General features: G+C 28.6%; 6 protein-coding genes across 8 annotated transcripts in view; 2 read left to right on the top strand and 4 right to left on the bottom strand.

Annotated features, from left to right (window-relative positions):
- LOC145755085 (claudin-7-like) overlaps positions 1–6,869 on the bottom strand; it is a 74,324-nt gene extending 67,455 nt beyond the window's left edge. Inside the window, exons 1-5 of one of the 2 annotated variants that reach the window (XM_082571289.1) lie at positions 6,655–6,869; positions 6,258–6,360; positions 6,015–6,121; positions 5,740–5,888; positions 4,605–5,232 (exon numbers count right to left, since the gene is read on the bottom strand). In XM_082571289.1, coding sequence (XP_082427415.1) covers positions 5,052–5,232; positions 5,740–5,888; positions 6,015–6,121; positions 6,258–6,360; positions 6,655–6,786 — 672 coding nt within the window. In that variant the 5' untranslated portion in view covers positions 6,787–6,869 and the 3' untranslated portion in view covers positions 4,605–5,051. Of the gene's footprint in view, positions 1–4,604; positions 5,233–5,739; positions 5,889–6,014; positions 6,122–6,257; positions 6,362–6,654 lie in introns of those variants that run through there. The other variant, XR_014284183.1, reaches the window with a different exon arrangement.
- LOC145755084 (claudin-4-like) lies at positions 16–1,521 on the bottom strand. Its single transcript, XM_082571287.1, has 5 exons — positions 1,364–1,521; positions 1,024–1,126; positions 831–934; positions 613–755; positions 16–523 (listed from the first exon to the last, which is right to left on the bottom strand). The coding sequence occupies exons 1-5, from the start codon at positions 1,493–1,495 to the stop codon at positions 334–336; spliced, it is 672 nt and encodes a 223-aa protein (XP_082427413.1). The 5' UTR covers positions 1,496–1,521; the 3' UTR covers positions 16–333.
- LOC145755464 (claudin-4-like) lies at positions 2,383–3,682 on the bottom strand. The gene is made up of 5 exons (XM_082571701.1): positions 3,516–3,682; positions 3,249–3,354; positions 3,055–3,155; positions 2,889–2,980; positions 2,383–2,791 (listed from the first exon to the last, which is right to left on the bottom strand). Exons 1-5 carry the CDS (start codon positions 3,630–3,632, stop codon positions 2,602–2,604), a joined length of 606 nt encoding a protein of 201 aa, XP_082427827.1. The 5' UTR covers positions 3,633–3,682; the 3' UTR covers positions 2,383–2,601.
- Positions 6,870–10,238: 3,369 nt separating the features above from the next.
- On the bottom strand, positions 10,239–19,016 carry LOC145754630 (transmembrane protein 134-like). Of its 2 annotated transcripts, none has more exons than XM_082570716.1 (8): positions 18,779–19,016; positions 18,365–18,507; positions 17,929–17,990; positions 17,403–17,477; positions 16,860–16,936; positions 16,650–16,694; positions 16,488–16,541; positions 10,239–11,571 (listed from the first exon to the last, which is right to left on the bottom strand). In XM_082570716.1, exons 1-8 carry the CDS (start codon positions 18,828–18,830, stop codon positions 11,492–11,494), a joined length of 588 nt encoding a protein of 195 aa, XP_082426842.1. In that variant the 5' UTR covers positions 18,831–19,016; the 3' UTR covers positions 10,239–11,491. The 2 variants fall into 2 exon arrangements, with proteins under 2 accessions (XP_082426842.1, XP_082426843.1); XM_082570717.1 differs by lacking the exon at positions 10,239–11,571 and adding an exon at positions 12,889–12,913.
- LOC145754629 (uncharacterized) lies at positions 12,770–15,611 on the top strand. Its single transcript, XM_082570715.1, has 5 exons — positions 12,770–12,932; positions 13,298–13,436; positions 13,620–13,838; positions 14,021–14,172; positions 14,377–15,611. The coding sequence occupies exons 1-5, from the start codon at positions 12,785–12,787 to the stop codon at positions 15,165–15,167; spliced, it is 1,449 nt and encodes a 482-aa protein (XP_082426841.1). The 5' UTR covers positions 12,770–12,784; the 3' UTR covers positions 15,168–15,611.
- A 499-nt stretch (positions 19,017–19,515) lies between the features above and the next one.
- On the top strand, positions 19,516–21,475 carry LOC145755173 (ornithine decarboxylase antizyme 1-like). The gene is made up of 3 exons (XM_082571400.1): positions 19,516–20,015; positions 20,226–20,376; positions 20,799–21,475. The coding sequence occupies exons 1-3, from the start codon at positions 19,888–19,890 to the stop codon at positions 21,075–21,077; spliced, it is 558 nt and encodes a 185-aa protein (XP_082427526.1). The 5' UTR covers positions 19,516–19,887; the 3' UTR covers positions 21,078–21,475.
- Positions 21,476–23,037: the final 1,562 nt, after the last annotated feature.

The raw sequence follows: 23,037 nt of genomic DNA, 5'->3' as shown, positions 1-23,037 counted from the left end.
ATCCCCTTACGTCATGTATTTTTTCAAGCTGTTTTATTTTAATTTTATGATTAATATGTTTGTCCCTTTGGCACTTTAACTTAAAGTTTTTACACCATATCACACATTTGCGCTTTTTCAATTTTAACATAACGTAATAAATTTGGGTAAAACATAGAATTAAAGCTATAGTACAAAAACACTTTAAAATCGAAATAAAAATACACACGTATGAAACTTTGCAAAGCTAATTATTTGGAACAGCGTTTGTTAAATACAGTCAAAAGACAAATGCAGTAGAGGAAAAGGATAATTCCAACAAAATTAAGAAAATACGTTAAGATATAAGTGGGTTCAAACGTATTCGTCCTTTCTTATAACAGCTGCAGGTCTTGGCTGGTACTGGTTCATAGGATATCGATAATTTTCCGAACGATTTGTGTAATCCCTTGCACCACACACAGTAACCAAGCACAATAACCCTCCGAAAAATAAAATTCCACCTCCAATCCAACCGATAAAAAGTGACCAGCCAAAAACTAACCTAGTTAAAAGATAAAAGTGTTTAAATTTATCCCTAATTTGGAAAGAGCGACCTTTCATTTGAAATATAAAATAATTGTAATATAATACCTTGTCACTGTAGTACCACCAAGTCTCAAACGAGTCGAATATTCGTAATCTCTGTAAACCGAAGTTCCATACCAAGACACTGCTCCTTCAATTAAAGCAGCTCCCAAAATCCAACATAACCCAACAGCAATACGAAATAATCTCTACAAAAAAAGGTAATTTGACATAAGGCCTTCACATACATCCTAAATTACAAATATTTATCTTATATATAATACTTTTTTTGAGTACGATACTGAATCGAGACATCCGTCAATAGAAAAAATCATAAGTCCTAGGCCAATAACAGTCAGAGCAATAGAAGTTAAACTCATTCCACGTGCTAAAAAATAGTTGAGTAGAATTTATTTTTGTTGTTAGTAATGTAACAAGACAAATAAGTGATTTTGGTTGTATATTTAAATAGTTTACCTGCTTGTATTGATCTGGGTAAATTAATAAAAAACCGGTTAAAGTCGTCACAATCCCAATTTCCATATGAGTACGATAAGCATTTGATCCATAACCCTTGGTGCTAAATTGTAAAATGAGTTAGCTAAATTTGCAGCTTAATCAAACTATAACCTTCAATGTAGTTTTAATTTAAATATTGACTCGATAATATAAATATGGCAATTGTTTGCAGTTCGTTTTTAGGCTCAAGTAAAATGAAAAATTCGAGCCCTATACTCAAAAAAAGCGACATAAAATTAGTAAAAAAAAACAAGCTGCGATCTTGAGGGGTCTAATTTAAAAGTTAAAGGCAACTTACATTAACAATGTCGTCCCTTAAACTATCTTCTGGATCGTTTACTTTCCAGTAAGGTGTAAATACACACACGCATATCAAAATAAATCCCACAGCACTTATACAGAACGATGTTGCTTGGAAAAAGACACTCATAATATTTTAAATGAAATGTTGTTCTTATATCTAAACAGCATAACATAAACTGTTAATATGATTTACAAAATGAAGCCTTGTTGTTGTTATGGCTGACTTAATAATTTAAAATGTTCATATCTTGGTTGACCGCAGTACTTCTCTGCTATATTCTAACCACGGTTCTTTGTATTTTTTTCATTAATACCGATTCTCTTTTTATAACGAAACGTAAACTATGAAATTTTAATGGGCTAGTTGCCCTGGTCACGTGATGTTTTGTATAAAACGCTGTAAGCTATAACATAACCGTAAGTCAAATTATTTGACAAACTGTTCTCTATCCTAATTACATCAACAAATATTTTTATTAGAAACATTTTACTTATACTAGCTATGTAGCCCTTGCTAGGCTCCAATCCCTATGTTACTAAGTACATTTGCCCAGTGTTTTATAGTATTAGTTAATTGTATTCGCATTCATTAAGCATAATTTGACCATTACTTTGTTATTACAACAATGAATAAAACATTGCCATTTATCTGTTCTGTTTCACTAAAAAGCAAGTGTCAAAATTTCCCAAAATGGGAGTCATGTTTTAATGAAAGTACCCAACACCTTTTGTATTGGATATCAACTTTCTCATAAAATTCTATTTAAAACTACATAAATTTTCGTATAGGAGTATATAACCTAATTAACTTTCCTTCAGCGTTTTAAGTCTGCTTATATATCATAACTTATGACTTATTTTGCCTACAGGCCGTTCTAGTTCTGCAAAATAACCTTGCGATTAAAATACATATATTTATTACATGTACATCACAAGACTTGTAGTATGTGATTAATTTTAAAGAAACTACATAATACATACGCCCGAGGTTATACTTGTTTGTGTATTAAAAACAACATTTGCTTTAAGCTGCATATTATAGCGTTAATGTCACATAATAGTAATAACCCTGATATATTAAGTCTTTTTTTTCATTATTGCTTTAAATAAATAAACATATACAAATAAATCAACTTAACAAATCTATTTAAAATTTAAACAGCCACTAAAGCAAAATTGAACATGTCACGTGGGAACAGAAGTTTAAATCATCTTGTTACTGTAGCAGGAAGTTTAAATCGCATCTTCACTTTTTATAGGGGCCGCAGGTCGTGGTTCGTATTGGTTCATCGGGTAACGAGAACTTTCTGGTCGGTCGGTGTAATCTTTTTTACCACAACAACTTAGTAAACACAAAAATCCACCCAAGAGTAAAACAAAACCCCCTGTCCAACCAACTATAAGCGACCACCCCATTGTATCTCTAATTTTAAAAAACGAAAAGCAAATAAAATAGAAGTAAATGTTGTTTTATATTACATAGGTTGTTTTTATGTTAAGGTAAGCAAGTATAAACATACATTATGATATTATAAGTAGCAATTGATGTTGCAGCTATCATTAAACCGGCTCCTATAATCCAACTTATACCTGCAGAAATTCGAAATCCGACCTGTAAATAAATATAAAATGCAAGTGTTCAAATATTTATTTTGCATTAACATGAACCGTTTATACCACTTATACCTTTATAGTGCTTCGTATCGGTATTAAGCCCTCGAAGCCGAGCAACATCCCCAAAAATCCAATAACAGTTATTGCAATTGATGCTATAGTCGATCCTCGTACTAATATAAAACAAAAAATAATGAATGTCTCAATAAAAGTTAAACTGAGTCAGAGAAAACGAAATCATAACTTCAGTTTTACGTTTAGGGTACCTGCTATTACTTCTGGAGAGGATATTGCGGCTATATTCAAGGTTAAGTCTTCGCATTTTAAAATCATCTGTCGATCGTAAGTACAAATTTGCCACACTCCTACTGTCTATAAAACAGAAAACAATTACAAAAACAAACGTCATCTAAGTTGCCTAATAAAACTAAAACGCAACAGTGTTATTGATATAAATCGCAATGCTATTATATATCAATAAATTCTTGAATAAACCGACCAGTCGAAATATTGAGTAGAAATCTTTAACTTACATCATAGCGTCGTGTGTCTTCAAGAATTATCCAATATGGAGTTCCGACGCTAATGCATATCAATATAAGACCAATAATACTAACACCTGAAGCTGACACTTGAAGCCAGTTTCTCATATTTACATTTGTTGTAACCAACAATATATATAAATTTAAGCGACAGTTCAAAATCGTTCCTGAATACCTTAAACAAAATAGATTAACTTAAGTTATAAAGTGCAACAAAAGGAACTATCTAAATCTTGTAAAACTGCTATATTTGATTGATAAAACTTAAAAACTTGCAGGCTAAATTGTTTTTTTTTTAAATATAATCATAACCTAACCAAACTTAAAAACCAAAACCGTATAATTTAAAGCATCTAATTTATTTAAAAAGATTTCCAAAGCAATTGCCTTAGGTGATTTTTTCTGGTCAAAAACGGTAATTGATCTGGTACTTAAAAAAGGTTAAATTGTTTTACCAAATTTGAGCCTAAATTAATTTTCATACTCTGCAATTAGTCACAACATATTTTAAAAATTTCATATCTTTAATTGTTTACTACCTGATCAATAGTGGCTTTAAAGCTGCTCATGGCTACAGCAAATGCGCTTAAAATTTTTTGACATTAGTTTATGCAACACAATATAGTGTAATGTACTGTGTGTTTACTGTTTTTTGTAATGTACCGTTTCCTTGTTTTGCTGTTATTTTTCTGTTTTAACGCCTTCACCTACACGTTATTTCCCTTTTGAGATTGTTTTATATTGTTTTGTCGTACTGTGACGATTTATTATTGTAAATATTGAGCAGAAACTGTTGGGTATTGTTATACTGTGGTTCAATAGCAGGAACATTTACTTATAGTACAATAACAAAAAAATTTACTTATACGAACATTACTTATTGTTGATCAAAAATCAATTGTTATGTTATTTAAAAAAATAGTTTGGAAATTATATTTTTTAAAAAGTAATTACTCTAAACTTTAGCAGCCTTTCCTTCATCTCTATAAAGTCTCTCAAAAACCTTCACTAATATGTTGTATTTGAGTTAAAGTACTTTCAGATTGTTGCAGCACCTTAAATACAGTTTTTATACTTCGATTTCATGTTAAAATCGCTGCAACGTTTATTAACATCTTTGTACAATATCAACAGCGATGATGATGTTATGTATAGTATAGTAATAGGTTTAAAACATTTGGTTTCTGTTCTAAACAGGCAGTTTGATTGGCGCCCAACAAAAAGTAAAAACAAATTCGTACAGATTTCTATGTAAAACGAGTTTTGTACAATTTATAAAAGTTAAAAAAATCTACACGACTAAACATCTAATGATCTATATTTGATATTAAAAAAAAGTTAAAAAAAACAAAATAAAAACTGATTTCTTCTAGATTTTTGATCAATATTAATCTAATAGCCTATTCATTTTTTAATAATCTAAACCGAGTTTAATAAACAATTAAAATTCTTGCTTTTTGATCAACAGAGTTGGGCAAGAAAGGTTGGTGTAGAATCAAAAATGTTTCTTGTTATATTTCAGGAATTTTAAACATATTCTTGGCCACCGCCACCTGCAGCAGATTTGGGGGGTCTGTACACGTAATTTCTGGGTGCGTCGTCGTACGAATCACCCCCGCCGCACCCAGTGCAGACCGCAATTAAACCCCCAAGAATCAGGAAGGCCCCACCGACCCAGCCAATAAACAAACATTCCCCAAAAATAAATCTAAAAAACAATATATATTTTAAATTAAAAAAATAGAATTTAAAAGAGAAAAAAAGAAACCTGATTAATTAAACCTCTAATCATGAAAGGTGGCCTTTATTTTATTGCCCATTTAACAAAACTAGTCTAATAAGTGACTTTTTAGCGCGCCACATTATACAAAAATACAAATCATGTAATGCTTTTAACTATAAGAAAAATTAACGATATAATTAAAAAACGCTTGCCGCCCACTCACATCTCATAAGACCGTTATTTAAAAGGTTGTAAGAACTCTTGCCCGAGGCGTACAACAGTCATTGGCTATCGAATTAATTTGAAAATAAACTACAGATCTATACAACTTGTAAAAAGATATTTTACTGTCTAGAACAAACTTTCTTATTGTGTTTTCTACATTGTTTTTAGTTTAATTTCATTTAAAGATTATATTGCTAAAGAAATACCCATTTGTTTGTAAACAATTTTTTGTTGTTGTTGTTATTTTTTTAGCTTTTTTGTATTTACCTAGTAGTTTGAATGGTCGAATTGAGGAGAATCTGTTGTGTGGCAAACTCGTGAGCAATTCTGACGTCATTACCGTACCAGGAACATGCTGCAACTATCAATAGTCCTGCAAGGAATCCAAGAGTTCCTCCAATCAATCGAATTCGTTTCTGCAAAAAAAAAATTTACTTTTTTTTCAACAACTTATTTTACAAATATAATGATGTAGCAACTTGATAATAAAATGCAAGGTAGCATGTTCATTTAAATAGTGAAAAAAACTTGTTTAAAATTACCTTGGTGCTTTTAGAGTCACCCCCGCACGGCACCGCCTCCATTCCAATCACAACAGCAACAATTGCGAAAACTCCGAACACGATAGAAGTAATCGAAAAGCCACGAGCTAACAAAACATAAAAATTAACACGAACCCAAATGACAGCATATACAAAAAAGTTATGGTTTACATTTATCGTAGATTGTCAAATATAATATGAGTAAATTTTCTATATATATATTAGTGGGATAAATGTTAATACCTGCTTGTAATTCAGTTGGAAGTCCAAGAAAGAATCGATTGAAATCGTCGCAATCCCAATTTCCCGTCGAGAAAGTTTGACATTTGATCCACAAACCTTCGTGCTAAAAATTAAAAAATGTTAAAACCAAAAACTAAAAATTCTATGTAAGAAAAACCAATAACTGTATTTGTTTCAAGTTGATACTGGCAAATATATCACGTGATATATGACAATGACATTAATGACGTCATAAAAGAGCAAAGTCGCATAAAACTTAATTGCTCGAGAACCACAAAGCTCTCGTAAACTCAAAACCAGCCATTAAACAATGACGTCACTTCGAAGAAACCAAAACCACAGGCAACAATTCTTTTTATGACGTCTTAATCACATGACAATGAAAATAGAATCTTACCCGAACGATGGAGTCCCGGATGGTGTCTTCAGGATCATTTCTCTTCCAGTATGGAACAGCAACCGCCACCATTGACATGATTGTTCCAATCGTCATAGTAAGAAGCGAAACTATTTCGACCGCGCTTCCCATTGTTGCGTAATATTAACGGCTTTGTGACGTAATAATATAAAAATAAAAGTTTCAACTAAAAAGTATCTGAGAAAGAAAGCGGGTAAGATTTATTACTTTAAAAATTTTTTGTTAAAAAGTTCTGCTTTCTGTTATTATTTAACTACTTTGGGAGGACATTTCTGTTAGCTTGTTAAAAATTTTTTCTGAAAAAAATCCCTATAGTTTAAGTTTCGTAACATTTAAAATTAACTGATTTCTCTTATTACACTTATACAAGTTTTAAAAATTTAAAATATTTTAAACAATTAAGTCTAACAAAATCTAGCCACCGGGCATAATTGTTTCTAGTAAAATTATGTTATTCCTTTATATAATTTTACAATACAGCAGTTTGACCCTTTTTTTATGTCATGCAAAGGCTATTAATTTAAATCTAAACTTAACAATACAATCCTTCCGCCTCGCTTGTCTCGTTTTCAAATTATCTCCGCGTCGTCTAATTTCGCCCATCCTAAATCTAGCCCCGGGCGTTTACAAACAGAGCCGCTCCGTAAACTATTTCTCGTTTTTCTTCGTAATGAGAAGTCGTTTAAATTACGTAATCTATACTCTTTAATGTTTAACTAGAAATATGGCATAAAATATATACATTTGTATAGGATAACTATCTGTTTAGGAAAAGGACGATTTTTGACCATTCTACTTTAAAAAAGGTTTTGGACTTTTAGGTATGAACTAAGTATGAAAAAGGTTATCCAATTTTTGATTTTAACACTTTTCAACCTTATCTAACAAAGCAAAACAACTCCCTTATTTAACGATAATATTTTGAATATAACTTTTTTGTAGATTCGTTAAATACGCAATAATTTTGGATTTTAAATAAAGATAGTCAAACTACATAAATTATACTTTGCATACAACCTTTCGCTGTATTTTAGTCTTCACCTTACCTAAACATAAACCAAATACTGTAACTGTCAACCACTAAAACAACTGGAGTTATTTAACTACATTCTAGCCCAAATTCGGCAAAGCAATTGCATGCGCCTGGAGCTACAGTCGGCAGTTACAAAATCGTCGTTAATTGCTGGTTACATAGTTTGCACTGCGCTTTAGGTTCGAAAATACACAGAAAGGCGAAGTTTTTTAATTGTTTGGAATTCGATAATTAGGAGCTTTGTTTCTTTTAAATAGGACTCCGTAAATGCGCTGATTAAATATTTCTCCGAAGTTGTTACGTCACAAAAACTACTTTGCAAATCTATAACCTAATTGTAAAGGAAAATGTGTTGATTCTAGTAAACAACTTAATCTTCCTTGTTAAATATGTAAAGCTGTTTTGTAAACATATTATTTACTCGCACCTAATGTGTTAAAAAAAGGCAAAGTAAAATACTTAATTAACATTCGGCTTGTTTTAAATTAAATTACAATTTAATAAACTGATCATCAGTTAAACAAAACTTAAAATTCTAAAATATGATCTATTCACAACGTCATTAACACCATCGCTCCGCGATATTCTAGAACACTGTACGCTATAAAGATTTCGCGATTTTATACCAAAGCGATTATGATGTCATAGTTGTGAATATTTCATTGACATGAAAGTTTCATGAGCTCAAATACGACCGAATATGGAGTTGTGTTGAACGCATATAGGTGAAGATAGATAGATGACGTCATATTTTAAGTGATCACGTGCTCTTGTCACGTGACGTGGCGAAATTCAATGGTGAGTAAGTTAATTCTTTAATTTTAGGAGAAACAATATTTAATTAAATATAAATAAATTAATAATCACCCAAAAATATTTATTTTTGGTTGGCCTACACGTTTATTTTTAATTAGCATGCTAATTAAACTTATTAGATTAATAACTTAGCAACAAATGTAAATATATATTTAAAATTAAAATTTAAAGAATTGTTCAAGGTGAAAAAATAAATTTAGAATGTTGTATAAAAAATTACTTTAAATTATCTTTTACATTTACAAAAGTTTATTGTGATATTTAGAATATAACTTCAACTTTTTTGTAATAAAACAACTTTCAAATATTATCACTTACTAAAGCTGCTTAATCATCAATTTTACGGCTTTTGTTTTTATTAAAATTCAATTTGATTAATGGTTTAACGCCTAAAGCTACAAACCTTTTACTGCAATTATTTTCCCACGCCTATGACGTCATTGACTTTGATAATGGGAGCATTAACAAATAGATTGCCATATTAAAGTAAAGCAGACCGCAAAATTTATTATTTAATCAATTAGCACATATTTTCTCATGCTGTAGTTTTCTATTTAAAACCATTTTAAAATTTATAAAAATTTTTCTATTAATAAATTTTCTTATTAGGAATAAAACCAAACAAAATTTATAGTAAGTCAAAACATGAAATTTACGACCAGAGATTGTAAACTTATCTTTTAAAATTTTTTTTATGTGATTACACACTTCGAAAATAAGAAACAATTTACTCCTCTTTCGATCCAATCATAACTTTTCGCCCGATTTCAAAACATACAAGCTAGAAAAAATTTAATTAAATTCGTTTCTCCTTTTTGCGCACTTGTTTGTTATGACAAAAACATCTTTATGTCTTTATTGCTTATTTACACAATATTGGTATTAAATATTATAAACCAAAATCTTTTTATACACCAAAACTTTAAAAAAATTGCATTAAAAACTTAATTTTAAAATATGCTTTCAAAGGTTGAAATAGTACCAAAAACCTATATTTATATATACAACTTTTAATTTAAATTTAACTTTTAATTTAAATTTTTTTATAGTTGGTACCTATACAAGTTTAGAGCAGACAAATTTTAACTTTTACAAGTATTCTTAAAACTCCCACATTTAAACTTTGTTGTATCAACGTTCTACAAATCACGTATGAATTTTGACTTACTTTGTCTATCAACTAAATGTAGGACAAAAATTTTTGGCGTACATGACTCCCCGCTGAGCAATTGCGTTAATTTGGATCAAGCCTTTTTGTTCTTGAACTGGTGCAATTGACAGTTTATACGCGCGATAGTATTGTTGATTTTTTGATCTTTTGATTGTGAGTTAAAGTATTAAGGTCAATTTCATTTGCCAATCTGTAGATAAAATATTTACCATTAGTTATATGCAAACGCCCATTTGTTAATATATTTTTTATATAAATGAATGATTAAAAAACTATATAATGCCTTACTTCAAAACGTAATAAAATAATTTTTTCGAAAAAAACACAGTTTTTGTTAAAAATTCAATGATTTATCAACAAATAAAACTGAAATAGATACTACTCTATGGCGCCCACGTGCTGACCATTATTTAAATTTATTTTTTCAAATTTACTTCTTATATTATTTTTTACCTACCTTCTAACTAACAGTATATACTTTTTTTCTTATTAGGCTTATTAAAACAGAAATTTACAGAGAAAATGTACATTAAAGAACTTAAAAAAATAACTAGAGTAAATATATAATTGGGTAGAAAAACAATATTTTGTAGATTTTTAGAAAAACTAGTTTATGCAAAAGTGCAGTTTTAATGTAAAGCGCATTCTTTAAAATAGAAGATAAAAATACACAGCATTACTACATTATTACAAAGTAAAAAAAGTTTAACTATTATTCAACCAGGCATGAGTTAAAGTGTAGCAAAAAGTAAAAAAAAAATGTTGTACTACACCAAAAAACTACATCTTCATAAATGGTTATTGGTTAAGTTATTTTTCTAAATACCACGCTTTAATTTACCTTACAAAACCTATAAGATAAGGTTAAAATATTACATTTAAAAATGGATAAACTGTTAACATTTTATAAACTGTAACGTAGGCTAGAAGCTGAAGTACATTAATATGGTGTACAGTTAAAAATAGTAAAACACATAGATTTTAAGATTTAGTTAAGTTAATTATTGTTTAAAAGTTTATACTTCTTTATATTTAAACAATAAGAATGTTGTTACAGGCAGTAGAATACATAAAAAATATTACTTTTAAACTTCAATTCAACTTAAAAAAATTATTTAAAAAAATAAGGATTTTAATGTTTTAACATCAACTACACAAAAAAGAAAAACACAATTTCAACAATTAAGCAAAAGTATTTAAAATTACACTAGGTCAATAAAGAAAACAAAAATATAGCGTACCTTTATGAAGAAATAAAGTAATTAATATTTTGTAATTGTAATGAAGTCAGAAATAAAAAAACACCAACAGTTTAGGGATTTTGTTAAATTTTAGTTATTTGCACAGTTCACCTTAATTACAAAATATTAATTTGAAACTGATATTGAAAATTACTCGATTTTTAGTAAACAATTTTAATTGTTATTATTAAGTCTTTAAAAAATTAAAACAATGCAGTTTTAAAAGGAGTTAACTGAAAAATATTCATAAATTTTTAAGAAATACATTTAATTTAACCACCTTATCAGTTGGCAACAATTTTATTTAAAAAATATATATGTATTTTTTTTACATTAATGTTTTTCAAAGACAATTTTTTTAAGCCAGTAGGTTGTTACTGTAACTAAATACAATAAAAGCATACCATATACTAAATTTCTACACTAAAAAAAAAGTATTAATTAGCAATTTAAAAAAAAAAAGATTTTAATCTGAAATCTATGCCCCTGTTCTCGCGACAGAATATGTACTGTTCTTATTTTGCTAAGACAAAGTTTTGTGTCAAGTTTTTGTTTTCAGTTGAACAGTGGCAGGTTGTAGAAACTGAATCCTCTTTTGCCTTTCACTGCATAATATACAGCGATCATATGATATACTAAACCAAAACATAAATAAAATTAAATGCATTAAAAATATTTAAATAAAACAAAATATATATTATACTGCATGCTTAAAACTATCTAAATTATTTTTAATGCAAAATCATTTTTGCAGAACATTTAAAATAGTCTAAAAACTCAAAAAGTCGTCAATTTGATTGCCAATATTTTGATCTATAATCATGATATCAGAAAACACCTAATTTTCGATAATTTTATCATTAACAACAAAAATTCCAACAAAATGTAAAAAAATGACTGTGTTGTCTATACAGCGAGATAGATTGACGTGCCTGCATTAAAAAGGAAGTAGAAGCAGGATGTAACGATATGCAACAACACATATGGTTCAACATGCAGCACTTTTGAAGAACATTTTGTCATCAGATAGTGTAATACAGTATAGGTATTAGAATATTTTTAATTGTCAAACACCTTAATTGTAGTGTATACGTTACATTACCAGCAAAAAAAATGTTTTTAAAATAAGGATTGTATTTTCATTTGCATTTTTTAGTATTATAAAGTGATAGAGTTATGTATATGTTTTTTTTACTAAATAATGTATGTATTGGCTTTGTTATTAATATAACAAAAACAGGAAATAACTTAGTATTATTATAAGCCTTTAAGTCTCGAAACCATTTTTCAAGACTCGAAACCATTAAAACAATACCTGGAATATCTAAAAAATATTTCAACCATAATCAAATAAACGTGCTTAGTCATCAACCCATTAAGCATAAACCACATTTTAAAGTTTCACACTAAAGTAACCGTTTTAAAAAACAGTGTTGTGGTTATACTAGGTGTTATAGTAAAAGAGTTTTGTAAAGTAAAATATAGTAACTTTGAGTTAGAATAACTGAAATTATCTAATGTCAAATCATCGCTTCTAAATTTAAAAATGAAAACTAGGTATAAAATATAAGTAAATTTATAATTGTTATAGAAGTAAGTGTATATTAAGTATAAGAAAAAAGGGGATTACTTTATGTGCAGCACATATATAATATTGCTATTTAAATTTTGTTCTAATATTGACCGATACCTTTAAGTAAATATTAAACTTAATGTTCAAATGATGTAAGTATAAGTGTTGGATCTTATTGCTCCAACCAGTAATAAAATACTTAAAATAACTACAAAATAAATAAAAGGTGTAGAACTAATGAAAAATATTTTTAGATTTAAATGATTTAAAGTGAAATGTCATTGTGTGAACCCTTGCTAAAAAGTGTAAAGTATTTAATTCAAGAGTTTCACTCGGTTGGCGAAACTGTCAATGATAAAAGTGCCTACCTTGAACAGTTCTGCGAGACTATTGAGCAATGCTTTCTAAAAGGATTAAAACAAAGTAAATACTTTCGAACTTCATACTTTACCAGAAATAAAATTTACATAAATAAATAATAACAAATATTTAAGCATACACTTTTTGCTATATTGTAAGCTCAGTGTTCATTATAAATAAAAACTGCCACTTGCAAAACCATTTAATGTGTTCAAATATTTGTTATACTAACTAGCTCCAATTTTCTACATGTGTTTAAATAGTTGTTCAGGTTTGTTTTATTTAAAAACAATACAGTGTCCTATTTTGCAAATAAATAGTGTTTAATTGTTTGTTTTATATTACACAGTATCAAAGTACTAAATAATTACTTCAATTAATCAACTGCAACATAATAATTATATTCATTTAACTATAATTATTGCCAGGTCATTGGGATGCAACACAAGACAAGGCAAAAGCAGCTAGAAGAAGTAGATTCTGGCAACTGATCGAATCATTTGAAACGCATGGGCCAACTCCATATGGCGTTTCATCAGCTGTCACTCAAGCCATGGCAGATAAAAGGTATGCAAAACTAATACAAAAACTTTGCAAAAAATATACAAAAATCAACTAGTCTACTGTGACTGTAGCCATGCCACTATTGAAAAATAATGTGCAGACCCAAGACTTAAAAATATCAAAAATACAATTGCTTAACATTTTTTTACTGCCTGAATTAAAGTAAATATAATTCTTTATATTTAGGATAAAAACTAGCAGTGGTAGATTGCGATACGTGATCAGACACTGTTTGGCACACAGTAGTTTACATGTGTTAGTTGAATTTCTAATGTCACGACAGTCGACAGTTAAGTTTTGGTATTATGGTAAAGAGAGAACCAACAAACAAACGGAAATTATGGTGCGCCAATTTGGAGGGGGAAATAGTATTCTAATACATGAGGAATTAGCTGAACAATTCAGGTAAGTACTATCTTTAAAAAAAAAATTATCTCTTTTTTGGAATTACAAATTGCTAAACAAAATACTTCACAAGCCTCTTTGTACAATGTTTTATAGTTTTAATGGTGCATTTTAAAATTTTACCCATTTTACTATTTTATTCTTTTAATAATAAGACTTTAACTATGTTACCTTCTTTTTAGATCTCTTCTATTAACCTGTTCAACTTCACTAACTTTTGACTTGAGTTTAACAAATACTTTCTTTCTGGATGAAACTTGGAAACTACCACAAACTTGTAGTGCTGAGTTTGTACCAACTAATGAACTAGGGATCGAGATTGTTTACATAAAAGGTTAGAAAACTTAAACATTTTAAAAACTAAAACGTAAATAAATCTGAAAACTTTTCTGCATAAAAGGAGATAACGTTTACTAAAATACAAAAAAATTATTTACTGAATTTCTAAGAAAAATAATAAATTTAATTGAGGTAACCTTACATAATAGCCTTACCTAATGAATAAAATACTTTACTAACATAAAATTCAATTTTCAAGGATATGGAATTGTATCTCGACTGAAACCAGGCAGTGTTGCAGCTGATGCTTTAGATTTGGGAATCGGGGATCTATTAGTAGAAATGAATGACAAAGTTTTATTCCCGGCAACCCTGGGTGGCGACCATGATGCAAATGCAGTCTGGAAACACTGCAAACGAAACAGCTTGCCTTGTAAGTTAACTGTGATCAAGCCAAGATCTTCAATTACTGGTGGCATTTATCCACCATTAAGAGAGATATTAAAGGAATACCACACGGTGATGGAAGGTTATTACAGAGAAAAACAAAAAACAATCGATGAAAAAAACGACCAGGCTGAAATCGAAAATGTAAATAGAATCATCCCGAAGAAGACCAAAGATCAGACTCCTGTTTTGGACCCGGAAGCTGCGGAAGATGGTCTGGGAGGTACATTTTCCGTTCGCTACATTGGAGAGGTGTCAACAGGTGAACTCGGGGGTGTGAATCAAATCGAGAAAGTGATCCGACAAGTTTTAAACAAGAGCAGAGAGTTCACGTCGCTCGACGTTAACTTGACTCTTACACAAATCTCGGTCGAGACCGAAACAGGAGATTCCCCATTGTTTATTCACAAATATGCGGACATCTCGAGCTGCGGAAAACTGATAACGGACGAGAAACATTTCTGTTACATTGCGGGTGATACTTTTTGTACGCTCAGTAAAAGGTTTAAGGGTTATGTGTTTGAGGCTAATACCCAGTCTCAAGCAAGGTCTATATTAAATGCTATTTATCAGGGTTTTAAGAGAACAACTTGGTTTATGTAATAATAGAAAAATAATGCAAAAACATGACTTATATTCTTGCCAAACTGAGCCATTTATATTTTTATTTTGCCGACTGTTATAAACATTATAAAAAGTGAACTAAATGCTGTATGTTGCAATCCAGGTATTAATTCTCCTTTCTTACCTAATGTTGCATTTTCTTATTTTAAATCAACCAAAGATTTTTAAAAGTGAATAAAATATAGCAGTGAAATTTTATATTTGCTCCAGGTTATGCAACTATATTGAAAATAATATTTGTTTTAACATGGCGTAATGCCTAACCGTGTTACCTATTTATTCTCTATTGTGTGCTTTAATAGAGTTTCAATTTCCATTGTTCTCAAATCATACACAAAAGGGGTTTTGCTTGTTGAGAAATGAGTACCATTATTTAACCAATGTGTTGCAATAATATTAATGAAAAGTACTTCTGCGTTATTTAAAAATACAAAAAAATGAATCTGAATAACTTTGAATATTATTTTACAAATGCTGATGCAGCCTAACTTTATGTAATATTTGTTTAGCAGGCTATGTATTTAAATATGCATAATGCAATGCAATAAAAAGTAAACAATTATTCAACAAACACTATAAAAATTGTTCTTTGAATCGATTTTAACAACAACTAGCATGAAATTAATTATAAGTAAAACCCTAACGAAAGAAATCTATTTGCCCAAATCAAACAATAAAAAACTTAATTCAAAGGACTTTAAAAAACTTGCCTATGAAGCATTTTTAAAAGAGTTTTATAGGCTTGATGTAATATGTAAACAATTTTAAATTATAAACATATAAATTTAACCAGGAACTTCCAATTAAATTACTTTAAGGAAGTTTAAATCAACCTACAGGATAACTTATGTGTACAATACAGAGCAAGAAAAATGACATACACTTTGTCTAGACAACTTGTAAACCAAACTAATTAACCGTAACCAAAGTTTTTTTTTACTTATTTATCTTAGTAAAAAAGTATTAAAGATGTAACCCAACTAACCCCATTTATTATAATTAAACTAAAGCTACTAAAAAGAATATAATTTTAAATATGTTTTTTGTTGAACTAATTGCTAGACTTAGGTACGCTTATAGTGAAGATAATTATAGGCTAATATCACAAACATACAAGAAATATTGTCAACCTATAAATTATGTACAATACCCCACTATTATGGTATTGTATTATAGATTATTGCTAGTTTGTATTAAGACATTTACAAAGAAAAAAATTGATTGGTATAAAATTTTTATGTAGGCTTACCAAATTAAATTTTTTATTAAATTAAAACAAATTTGATAAATTGTACTTACATCCTGGAATGAAACAAAAACTTCCAATAACGAAAAGCATAAAAATTCCATTTACTAAAAATACACAAAACATAAATTTAAATTTTTGAAAAATTATTTTGTGAATACCGTAATTAAAATAACAAATGTTTTTTTATGGTTTTAGAATATTGAAATACTTACAATCGACTTCTAAAGCTTCTAAAATAATACCAGCTATACATAAACCTAAAAATAACAAAAAAAATAATTAAATAAAAAATAATTTTCTCCTAAATAAAAAATTTAATGCTCATCAATGTATATCTTATTTTTTATTGAGCAATAAGCATTAAAGTGTTTAATTATAATATTTCTTTTACTTGAATGTTAAAATGTTCAGATTAAACTTACATAAACCGATGAAAAATAATACAAAAGAGGCTACAACCACTTTCCAATGTTCCCTTACTTTAGGATGTTTATACCATCTAGAAAAATAGATTTTATTATAAAAAATAGTGAACTCTCACTTTTGTTTTTATAAGTTTTACTTTTGGTATGCTAGGGTTACTAGAATTCAGTAGGAATAATTTATTTGAAAAAAAACATAAACATTAAACAAAAATCTGAACTCAAATTCAGGATATGTCAATTATATAAAATTAATTAAAATATTTAAAGTGAAATCCACTCTATAACCACCAATTATCTGGTATGACGTAATGAAAAATCATAAATAATTAACTAAAAGTTATTAAATAATTAATGGGATATCACGTTATTTAATTAACTGCAATGACAATTATATTATTTGTTAAACAAGATATGATACCAATAAATCAATAATAAAGAAATGACATTTTAAAAATTTAAATTTTTTTTAAATGACATTTTGTTTAGTTTTATTATCAATTTAATATAAATGTTGCTTTTTATTTGCATAGCAAAACCTACCTAACTGGAGGTAATGATGTTGACGCAGAACTGCTGTTTAAAGACCACGTACTGCTGGCATTTCCTGAACCAAATCTAAAACATGAACAAAATATTGTAAAATATACGAGTCTTGTATTTAAATTTAAAAGGTCAGCATTATGAGTGATACATTTTTAAAACATAAAAAATTCACTTGAAGGTTAATATTTGAAAAAGTTTGTGGTTATGCCTGTTTCAAAAACTAAAAGGTCAGCAAATGTATAATAAATACAATAAAAATAAAGACAATAAAATATATCTAAGTTACCCAATGACTAACAAATATTTTATAAAATAAATATATATATAAATTAAAGACACTAATTTATAACATCTAACAAAGAAAAACAGTGCAATGACTAAAACGAATTTTACATAACCCAGAAACAATGTATATATATATATAACATACAAAACAAAATTAAGTATGTAAGTTCTAAAAACATAAGATTCTTTAAACAAGCTTAACAGTAAAGAAATATTGACACTTTAATATTGATCTTACCTTAGTTGAACCTCGTTAAGTTGAACATTATGCGGTTGTTCCGTTACTTCAGACTCAAGGTTCTTAAAATTATCAACCATTTATTAATTTTTGACTATATGCAGTTAATCAACTATAATAAACTAATCTAGAACTCTTAAAAACTAGATTCATTATTAAATAAATTTTAAAATAAAGTCATTATCTTTAAACAAGATATTTTTGAACTTGATATATCTTACAAGGATCTGTTTATAGCATATGATAACCCACTAAACCAGTTTAACAAGATATACAACATAGGTAGTACACATTTTCTTTATGTACCTAACAGATTGCTTTACAAATTATTTATGCTATAAACAACATGTACGCAAATTTTAACATACAATAAAGATAAACAAAAATAAATGCTGTAAAAATAATTATAAATGTAAGTTATATGACATTTTTATACCTTATACTTTCCAACACTGTCTGATTTCTGATGATTTCCATCACCGATGACTTTTTCCTCCAACGCTTTTATTTTTGCTAAACTTCCTTTCAAAGGGGTACTTTCCCCCCCATTAGTAATTGTGGGGGTTATAGGCACAGTATCTAAAAAATAAACTTATTTAAAAAAAAAAAAATAAACATGTTTGTTGACATTTAATTAACTTTTAATGATATACAACATAATTAAAATCTTAAAACGTAGTAATTACCAGTTACATAATTTATAAATTACCAACTGTTGGGATGTATTGTTTGACATTAAATTAACAAAAGTAACAGTCAATTAAAAAAATACATTTATTTATTACAAATAAAATTTAAAACTAGTAACTTAAACTTTTAATGTTATTGTTTTTATTGTTAATTAAAGTACCTGAAGTTTTAGTTTCTTCGAAACTCTCATCCATTTTCATTTTACCGTTCATTTAATCGACCATATCCAAAAAATTCATCCAGTTTTAACAATTGCGGTGTGATTTTTATAGTTAGGTTGTTGCTTAATGCTAAGTAAAATTAATTAAACACGCCAACCAGTAGAACCCCTATTAACGTAATTTCAGAATGTGTGTTATAGAAATAACAACAAAATTTAAAATCTGAAACAGATTAGCAGTTTAATAAAACTTAACCTGAACATACATAGAAAAATTTAAGAAAAAACTAAGGTATCTAATAAAACTATTATTCTTTAACTAACGAAACTACTGTTCCATTAACAATACCTCGTATTCACGTGAAAATTGTGCCTACGCAACTGACTATGCGTTGTACTATGACTCACACTCTGAAAACCCAATATGGCTAAAATAAATAAATATTTAAAACAAGTCATACGAGTGACGTAATTCTAGTAACTTAACGTGAAGTTAGCAGTGTTTGTAAGATATTTATAGCTAAAGGTCTCCCCTACAAAACATACTACCTTCTATATTAATTTGTTTAGCTATTATATTTAAGTATATATTCTTGTTAGCATTCTTCATAAATTTAGGGGGGATAAAAAGATTTATTAATTAAAAGAGAAAAACAAAAAAAGAAAAAAAATCATAACGCGGAACACAACAAAAAAGGCAAGTTGATCAATAACTCTTTTTCCACGTACGATAAACTCCTAACAAAGACAGGTTTATTTAGTTAACCATTATTTAAATAGAATTGGTATAGTTAATATATAAATAAACTTAGTTTTTTAATGCTAAAAATATTCAGGAACATGTGGCAACGAGTTTTTGAACAATTATTGTAGAAAAATTTCGGTGCACGCTTGCAAAAACTTATTTCGTAATAGCTAAGTGACCATTGACCATTTGCAATTGTTCGTTTTTAAGACAAATAAAGTGGCGTACTGGTTATTACGTGACAAATCACACGTTTGTACCCTTATTTTCAGATTTTATACATTTCTTTTAAAAACGGCAAACAACACAGAAAAATATAAGTGTGTCATGCATACGGAGGAGTTCGGAAAAAACGCCATCGATTATGAAGAAAAAAAGGAAAAAGAAGGCTACTTCACCATCTTGTCAACCACGCTTTCCATTTCCAAATTGTTCCAGGACAACTTTACATTGGAGTCCAAGCCTCGGCAGTATTCCTGACGTCCCTAATGGGTAAGATTTAAATTAAGTTTGCATGTAGTTTAGATAAAATATTACCATTTTTCAAGAACAATAATTTGGTCGTTAAAAGGACTAAAATAGTATCTGTTTTGTTCATCTGCTTGTGTACTTCTTGCTTTGTAATCAGTTTATAAATTTTTATTCAATAGGCTAATTATAAAACCTTATTATTTTTTTTAATTTTTAATGTATTGCATGCAGAAGTACAGTGCCCAGCTGTGGCATGAAAAGTTGTTTGGAGTTTGCTAGCAAATTGTTTGGCCACGAAGTCTGGCATGAAGTTCCTGATGGAGCAAACTTAAGGTGCTTTTCAAGACAACTTACTGATAAAATTGTTGTCCACTGGGATACTGTAAGTTCTTTTTATAACCAATGCTTAATGTGTTAAAATTGTGGTATTATCGTTTTTACTATGATTTTGTGCAAATCTTTAAGTATACCTTAAAAGTTTTGGGTTTGATGACCATGCCATAACATACCTAAAATCTTTATGTAAACATTAATACTTTTGGCATGTTTTAAATCATTAAATTGATTTTGTCATTTTTTCCCGTCGCATTGTTGTAATATTTATTGTATATCGTATTTATTATTTACTTTTATCAATGTGCGAAAAATCAAAATAAATAAAAAAAGTTATGACTGGGCACTAGGTCGGTATGTACAGTAGGCTGGTGTTTAAGTCTAACTTATTGTGCAAAACAAGTTGTATTTCGCAAGTTACCTACTATCTAGTTTGCATGCGGTTGTTTAACTTGAAATAATTTAATTTAGGTTCATGTTGAAAACTGTTTGTATGTCCATGTACCACAAAATGTTAGCAAAGAAAGTTTTGTTGCACTGTTGGATTATGCTGAAGAGGTGTTGGAAGTAAAGTATGTCATAACATGTATTGATGTCGATAGTTACGATTTTAAGGAACTGGTAAAGTCTTTTCGCTTTGTGGGGTTTGAGCACATTTTGCCAGACAACCCCCTTATTTGTTTTAAATCGACCAATAATGGAGAAGCTGCAAAACCGAAAAAATTCCACTTTATGGGGTATGAAATTTAAGTATTTTAACTTGTTATTTCGGTGAAGTAAATGTTCTGTTTATATGGGAAAACTGTTGAATAATTCCACAATTAACTTTTTTGTCGTATTTCATTTTAATTTGTACAATTTCTACAGTATTAAATGTAAGTGAATTTTCGAAAAATTTTGTTGTTGTAAATTATTTTGTAAATAAATTTATCTATATATTCTTTTGAAATTATTTGTAATGAAATCTAATTGATAATATTATATTTACAAACTGCTGTGTGTGTTATTAATAATTCCAGTAATTTTTTTAAAAATTTTAAAACTTTTCTTTCAAAAAAAGTATTTTTTAAAAACATCCAACTTTTAACTAACCACATGTAAAAAAAGTAATATATACTCTTGTATTTTGTACAAAAATAAATCACAACTTTAAAAAATATCTTGTAATTAATATTAGATATATTTAGAAACAGACTTATTCTTTAAAATTGTAGGTTATCTCAGAACTAAGATAAAAAATTAACTTATTGCATGTTCTGTGTATTAATTATGAAAGCATTTGGATTAAAAATTAATAACGTTCGAAGTTATTTTCTTGGTAGAATATTGATTAATCTGTTTTAGAAATTGACAAGATATATTGGAAATACCGATATTAAACACATAGAAAAAACAACTTGTCATTTAAAATGACCTTGCAATTTATGCTCTCCATATAATACCACGTTTAAGGTCGTGCAAACTTTTTTGAAGGTCGTGTAAATTCGCTTCAGGGCTATCATTAAAGTTAATCAATGTGCTTTATACTTTATACACTACTAGTCAAGCAGCTTATATTTAGGCATGCAATACGATACCTAACTGCTGAACCCTTTGCACGAGTTCATATTTACTGACGACAGCAACTTGACAGCAAGGGGTTGTGTTTATAAGCACGAAATGCTAATGCTGTTTTAACGCGACATTAAATAAAAGCAAAGTATCACGTTTATATTGTATTTGTACAGTGCTTTAGTGGTTAAATATACATCACACTTTTTACAGGAATAGAAGAATTCCTTTTCGTCGAATTTAAATTTATTTTGGTAAACAAATTACACGTAGATTACAAGTAATTTTCCGGCTATTAGTTTAGTAAGCTGTAATGTATGTGTAAGCTACCAATTTCTATGAATATTTATCATGTTTTTAATCATAAACTAGTCTGGCAATATACAATTACAATAAAAATAATCATGTGGGCTATTATATTTAGCTTATTGGTGATTTTCTATGCCACATAATGGTAAATTAATATATTGGTAAAAATTCAAAAGGATTGAGTTCAATCCGTTGGGTTAGTAAAGTCTATAGAAAACGTTGTTAACGACCTAATCGATTTCTTAAAATAACAAAGTAATTGCGAAATAATTAAATAAGAAGGGATTTTTTAAAGTCGAAGTAGCTTGACGTAGTTGTACGCGCAACTAAAGACATGTACTACATAGTTTCATGATATGTTTTTGTTTTATTTTTAGCTCAGAATTGATCTAATATCATATTATAGCAAACAACACGTACTTTTATAGTAAATTCCTGTGAGTTGTTTATCACGTATATTAGGTGGAAAAACCTATGTGTTGTTGTTTAAAAAAGATCAGGCAAGTAAACAAATACATTTGGGGAAAACCAGTGATTTATCAAGTTACACAAGCACCATGACATTGCCGCAAGATGGTGGCAAAGAGTTAAGATTGTAACCATAGTTATGAATGTCGCCAATAGACTGAAAACAAATTTAGTTTTTTTTCTTTCTCTTTTAATTCTCTTTCCCGTTTAAATATATTTTTGTACAGCGCAATTTTTACTTAGATTGGTAGATCACGATTTAGTTTAGTTAGCTTGTCTACTTTTGGCGTTGGTTAGTTAAATGTTCTGCCGCTTGCTAGTTAATAAGTATAGTAAGAAGAAAATTAGTAAGTGAATATACAAACTGACAAAGCTAAATACA

This window comes from Corella eumyota, chromosome 6 (assembly GCF_963082875.1).
Source record: "Corella eumyota chromosome 6, kaCorEumy4.1, whole genome shotgun sequence".
NCBI lineage: Eukaryota > Metazoa > Chordata > Ascidiacea > Phlebobranchia > Corellidae > Corella > Corella eumyota.
Note: the sequence above shows the minus strand (reverse complement) of the source record. Positions and strands in the feature narration are given on the sequence as shown.

Coding starts and splice junctions, on each gene's coding strand:
- LOC145755084 (XM_082571287.1), bottom strand. CDS start 1,495: ATGAGTGTCTTTTTCCAAGCAACATCGTTCTGTATAAGTGCTGTGGGA. Junction 935..1,023: donor ACCCAGATCAATACAAGCAG/GTAAACTATTTA, acceptor ACTATTTTTTAG/CACGTGGAATGAGTTTAACT. Junction 524..612: donor GGTGGTACTACAGTGACAAG/GTATTATATTAC, acceptor TCTTTTAACTAG/GTTAGTTTTTGGCTGGTCAC.
- LOC145755464 (XM_082571701.1), bottom strand. CDS start 3,632: ATGAGAAACTGGCTTCAAGTGTCAGCTTCAGGTGTTAGTATTATTGGT. Junction 3,355..3,515: donor AAGACACACGACGCTATGAT/GTAAGTTAAAGA, acceptor TCTGTTTTATAG/ACAGTAGGAGTGTGGCAAAT. Junction 2,792..2,888: donor GCTACTTATAATATCATAAT/GTATGTTTATAC, acceptor TTTTAAAATTAG/AGATACAATGGGGTGGTCGC.
- LOC145754629 (XM_082570715.1), top strand. CDS start 12,785: ATGTCATTGTGTGAACCCTTGCTAAAAAGTGTAAAGTATTTAATTCAA. Junction 12,933..13,297: donor TCTAAAAGGATTAAAACAAA/GTAAATACTTTC, acceptor AATTATTGCCAG/GTCATTGGGATGCAACACAA. Junction 13,437..13,619: donor CAAGCCATGGCAGATAAAAG/GTATGCAAAACT, acceptor CTTTATATTTAG/GATAAAAACTAGCAGTGGTA.
- LOC145754630 (XM_082570716.1), bottom strand. CDS start 18,830: ATGAACGGTAAAATGAAAATGGATGAGAGTTTCGAAGAAACTAAAACT. Junction 17,478..17,928: donor CTTAACGAGGTTCAACTAAG/GTAAGATCAATA, acceptor TTCATGTTTTAG/ATTTGGTTCAGGAAATGCCA. Junction 16,695..16,859: donor ATTATTTTTCATCGGTTTAT/GTAAGTTTAATC, acceptor TGTTATTTTTAG/GTTTATGTATAGCTGGTATT.
- LOC145755173 (XM_082571400.1), top strand. CDS start 19,888: ATGAAGAAAAAAAGGAAAAAGAAGGCTACTTCACCATCTTGTCAACCA. Junction 20,016..20,225: donor ATTCCTGACGTCCCTAATGG/GTAAGATTTAAA, acceptor TATTGCATGCAG/AAGTACAGTGCCCAGCTGTG. Junction 20,377..20,798: donor TTGTTGTCCACTGGGATACT/GTAAGTTCTTTT, acceptor AATTTAATTTAG/GTTCATGTTGAAAACTGTTT.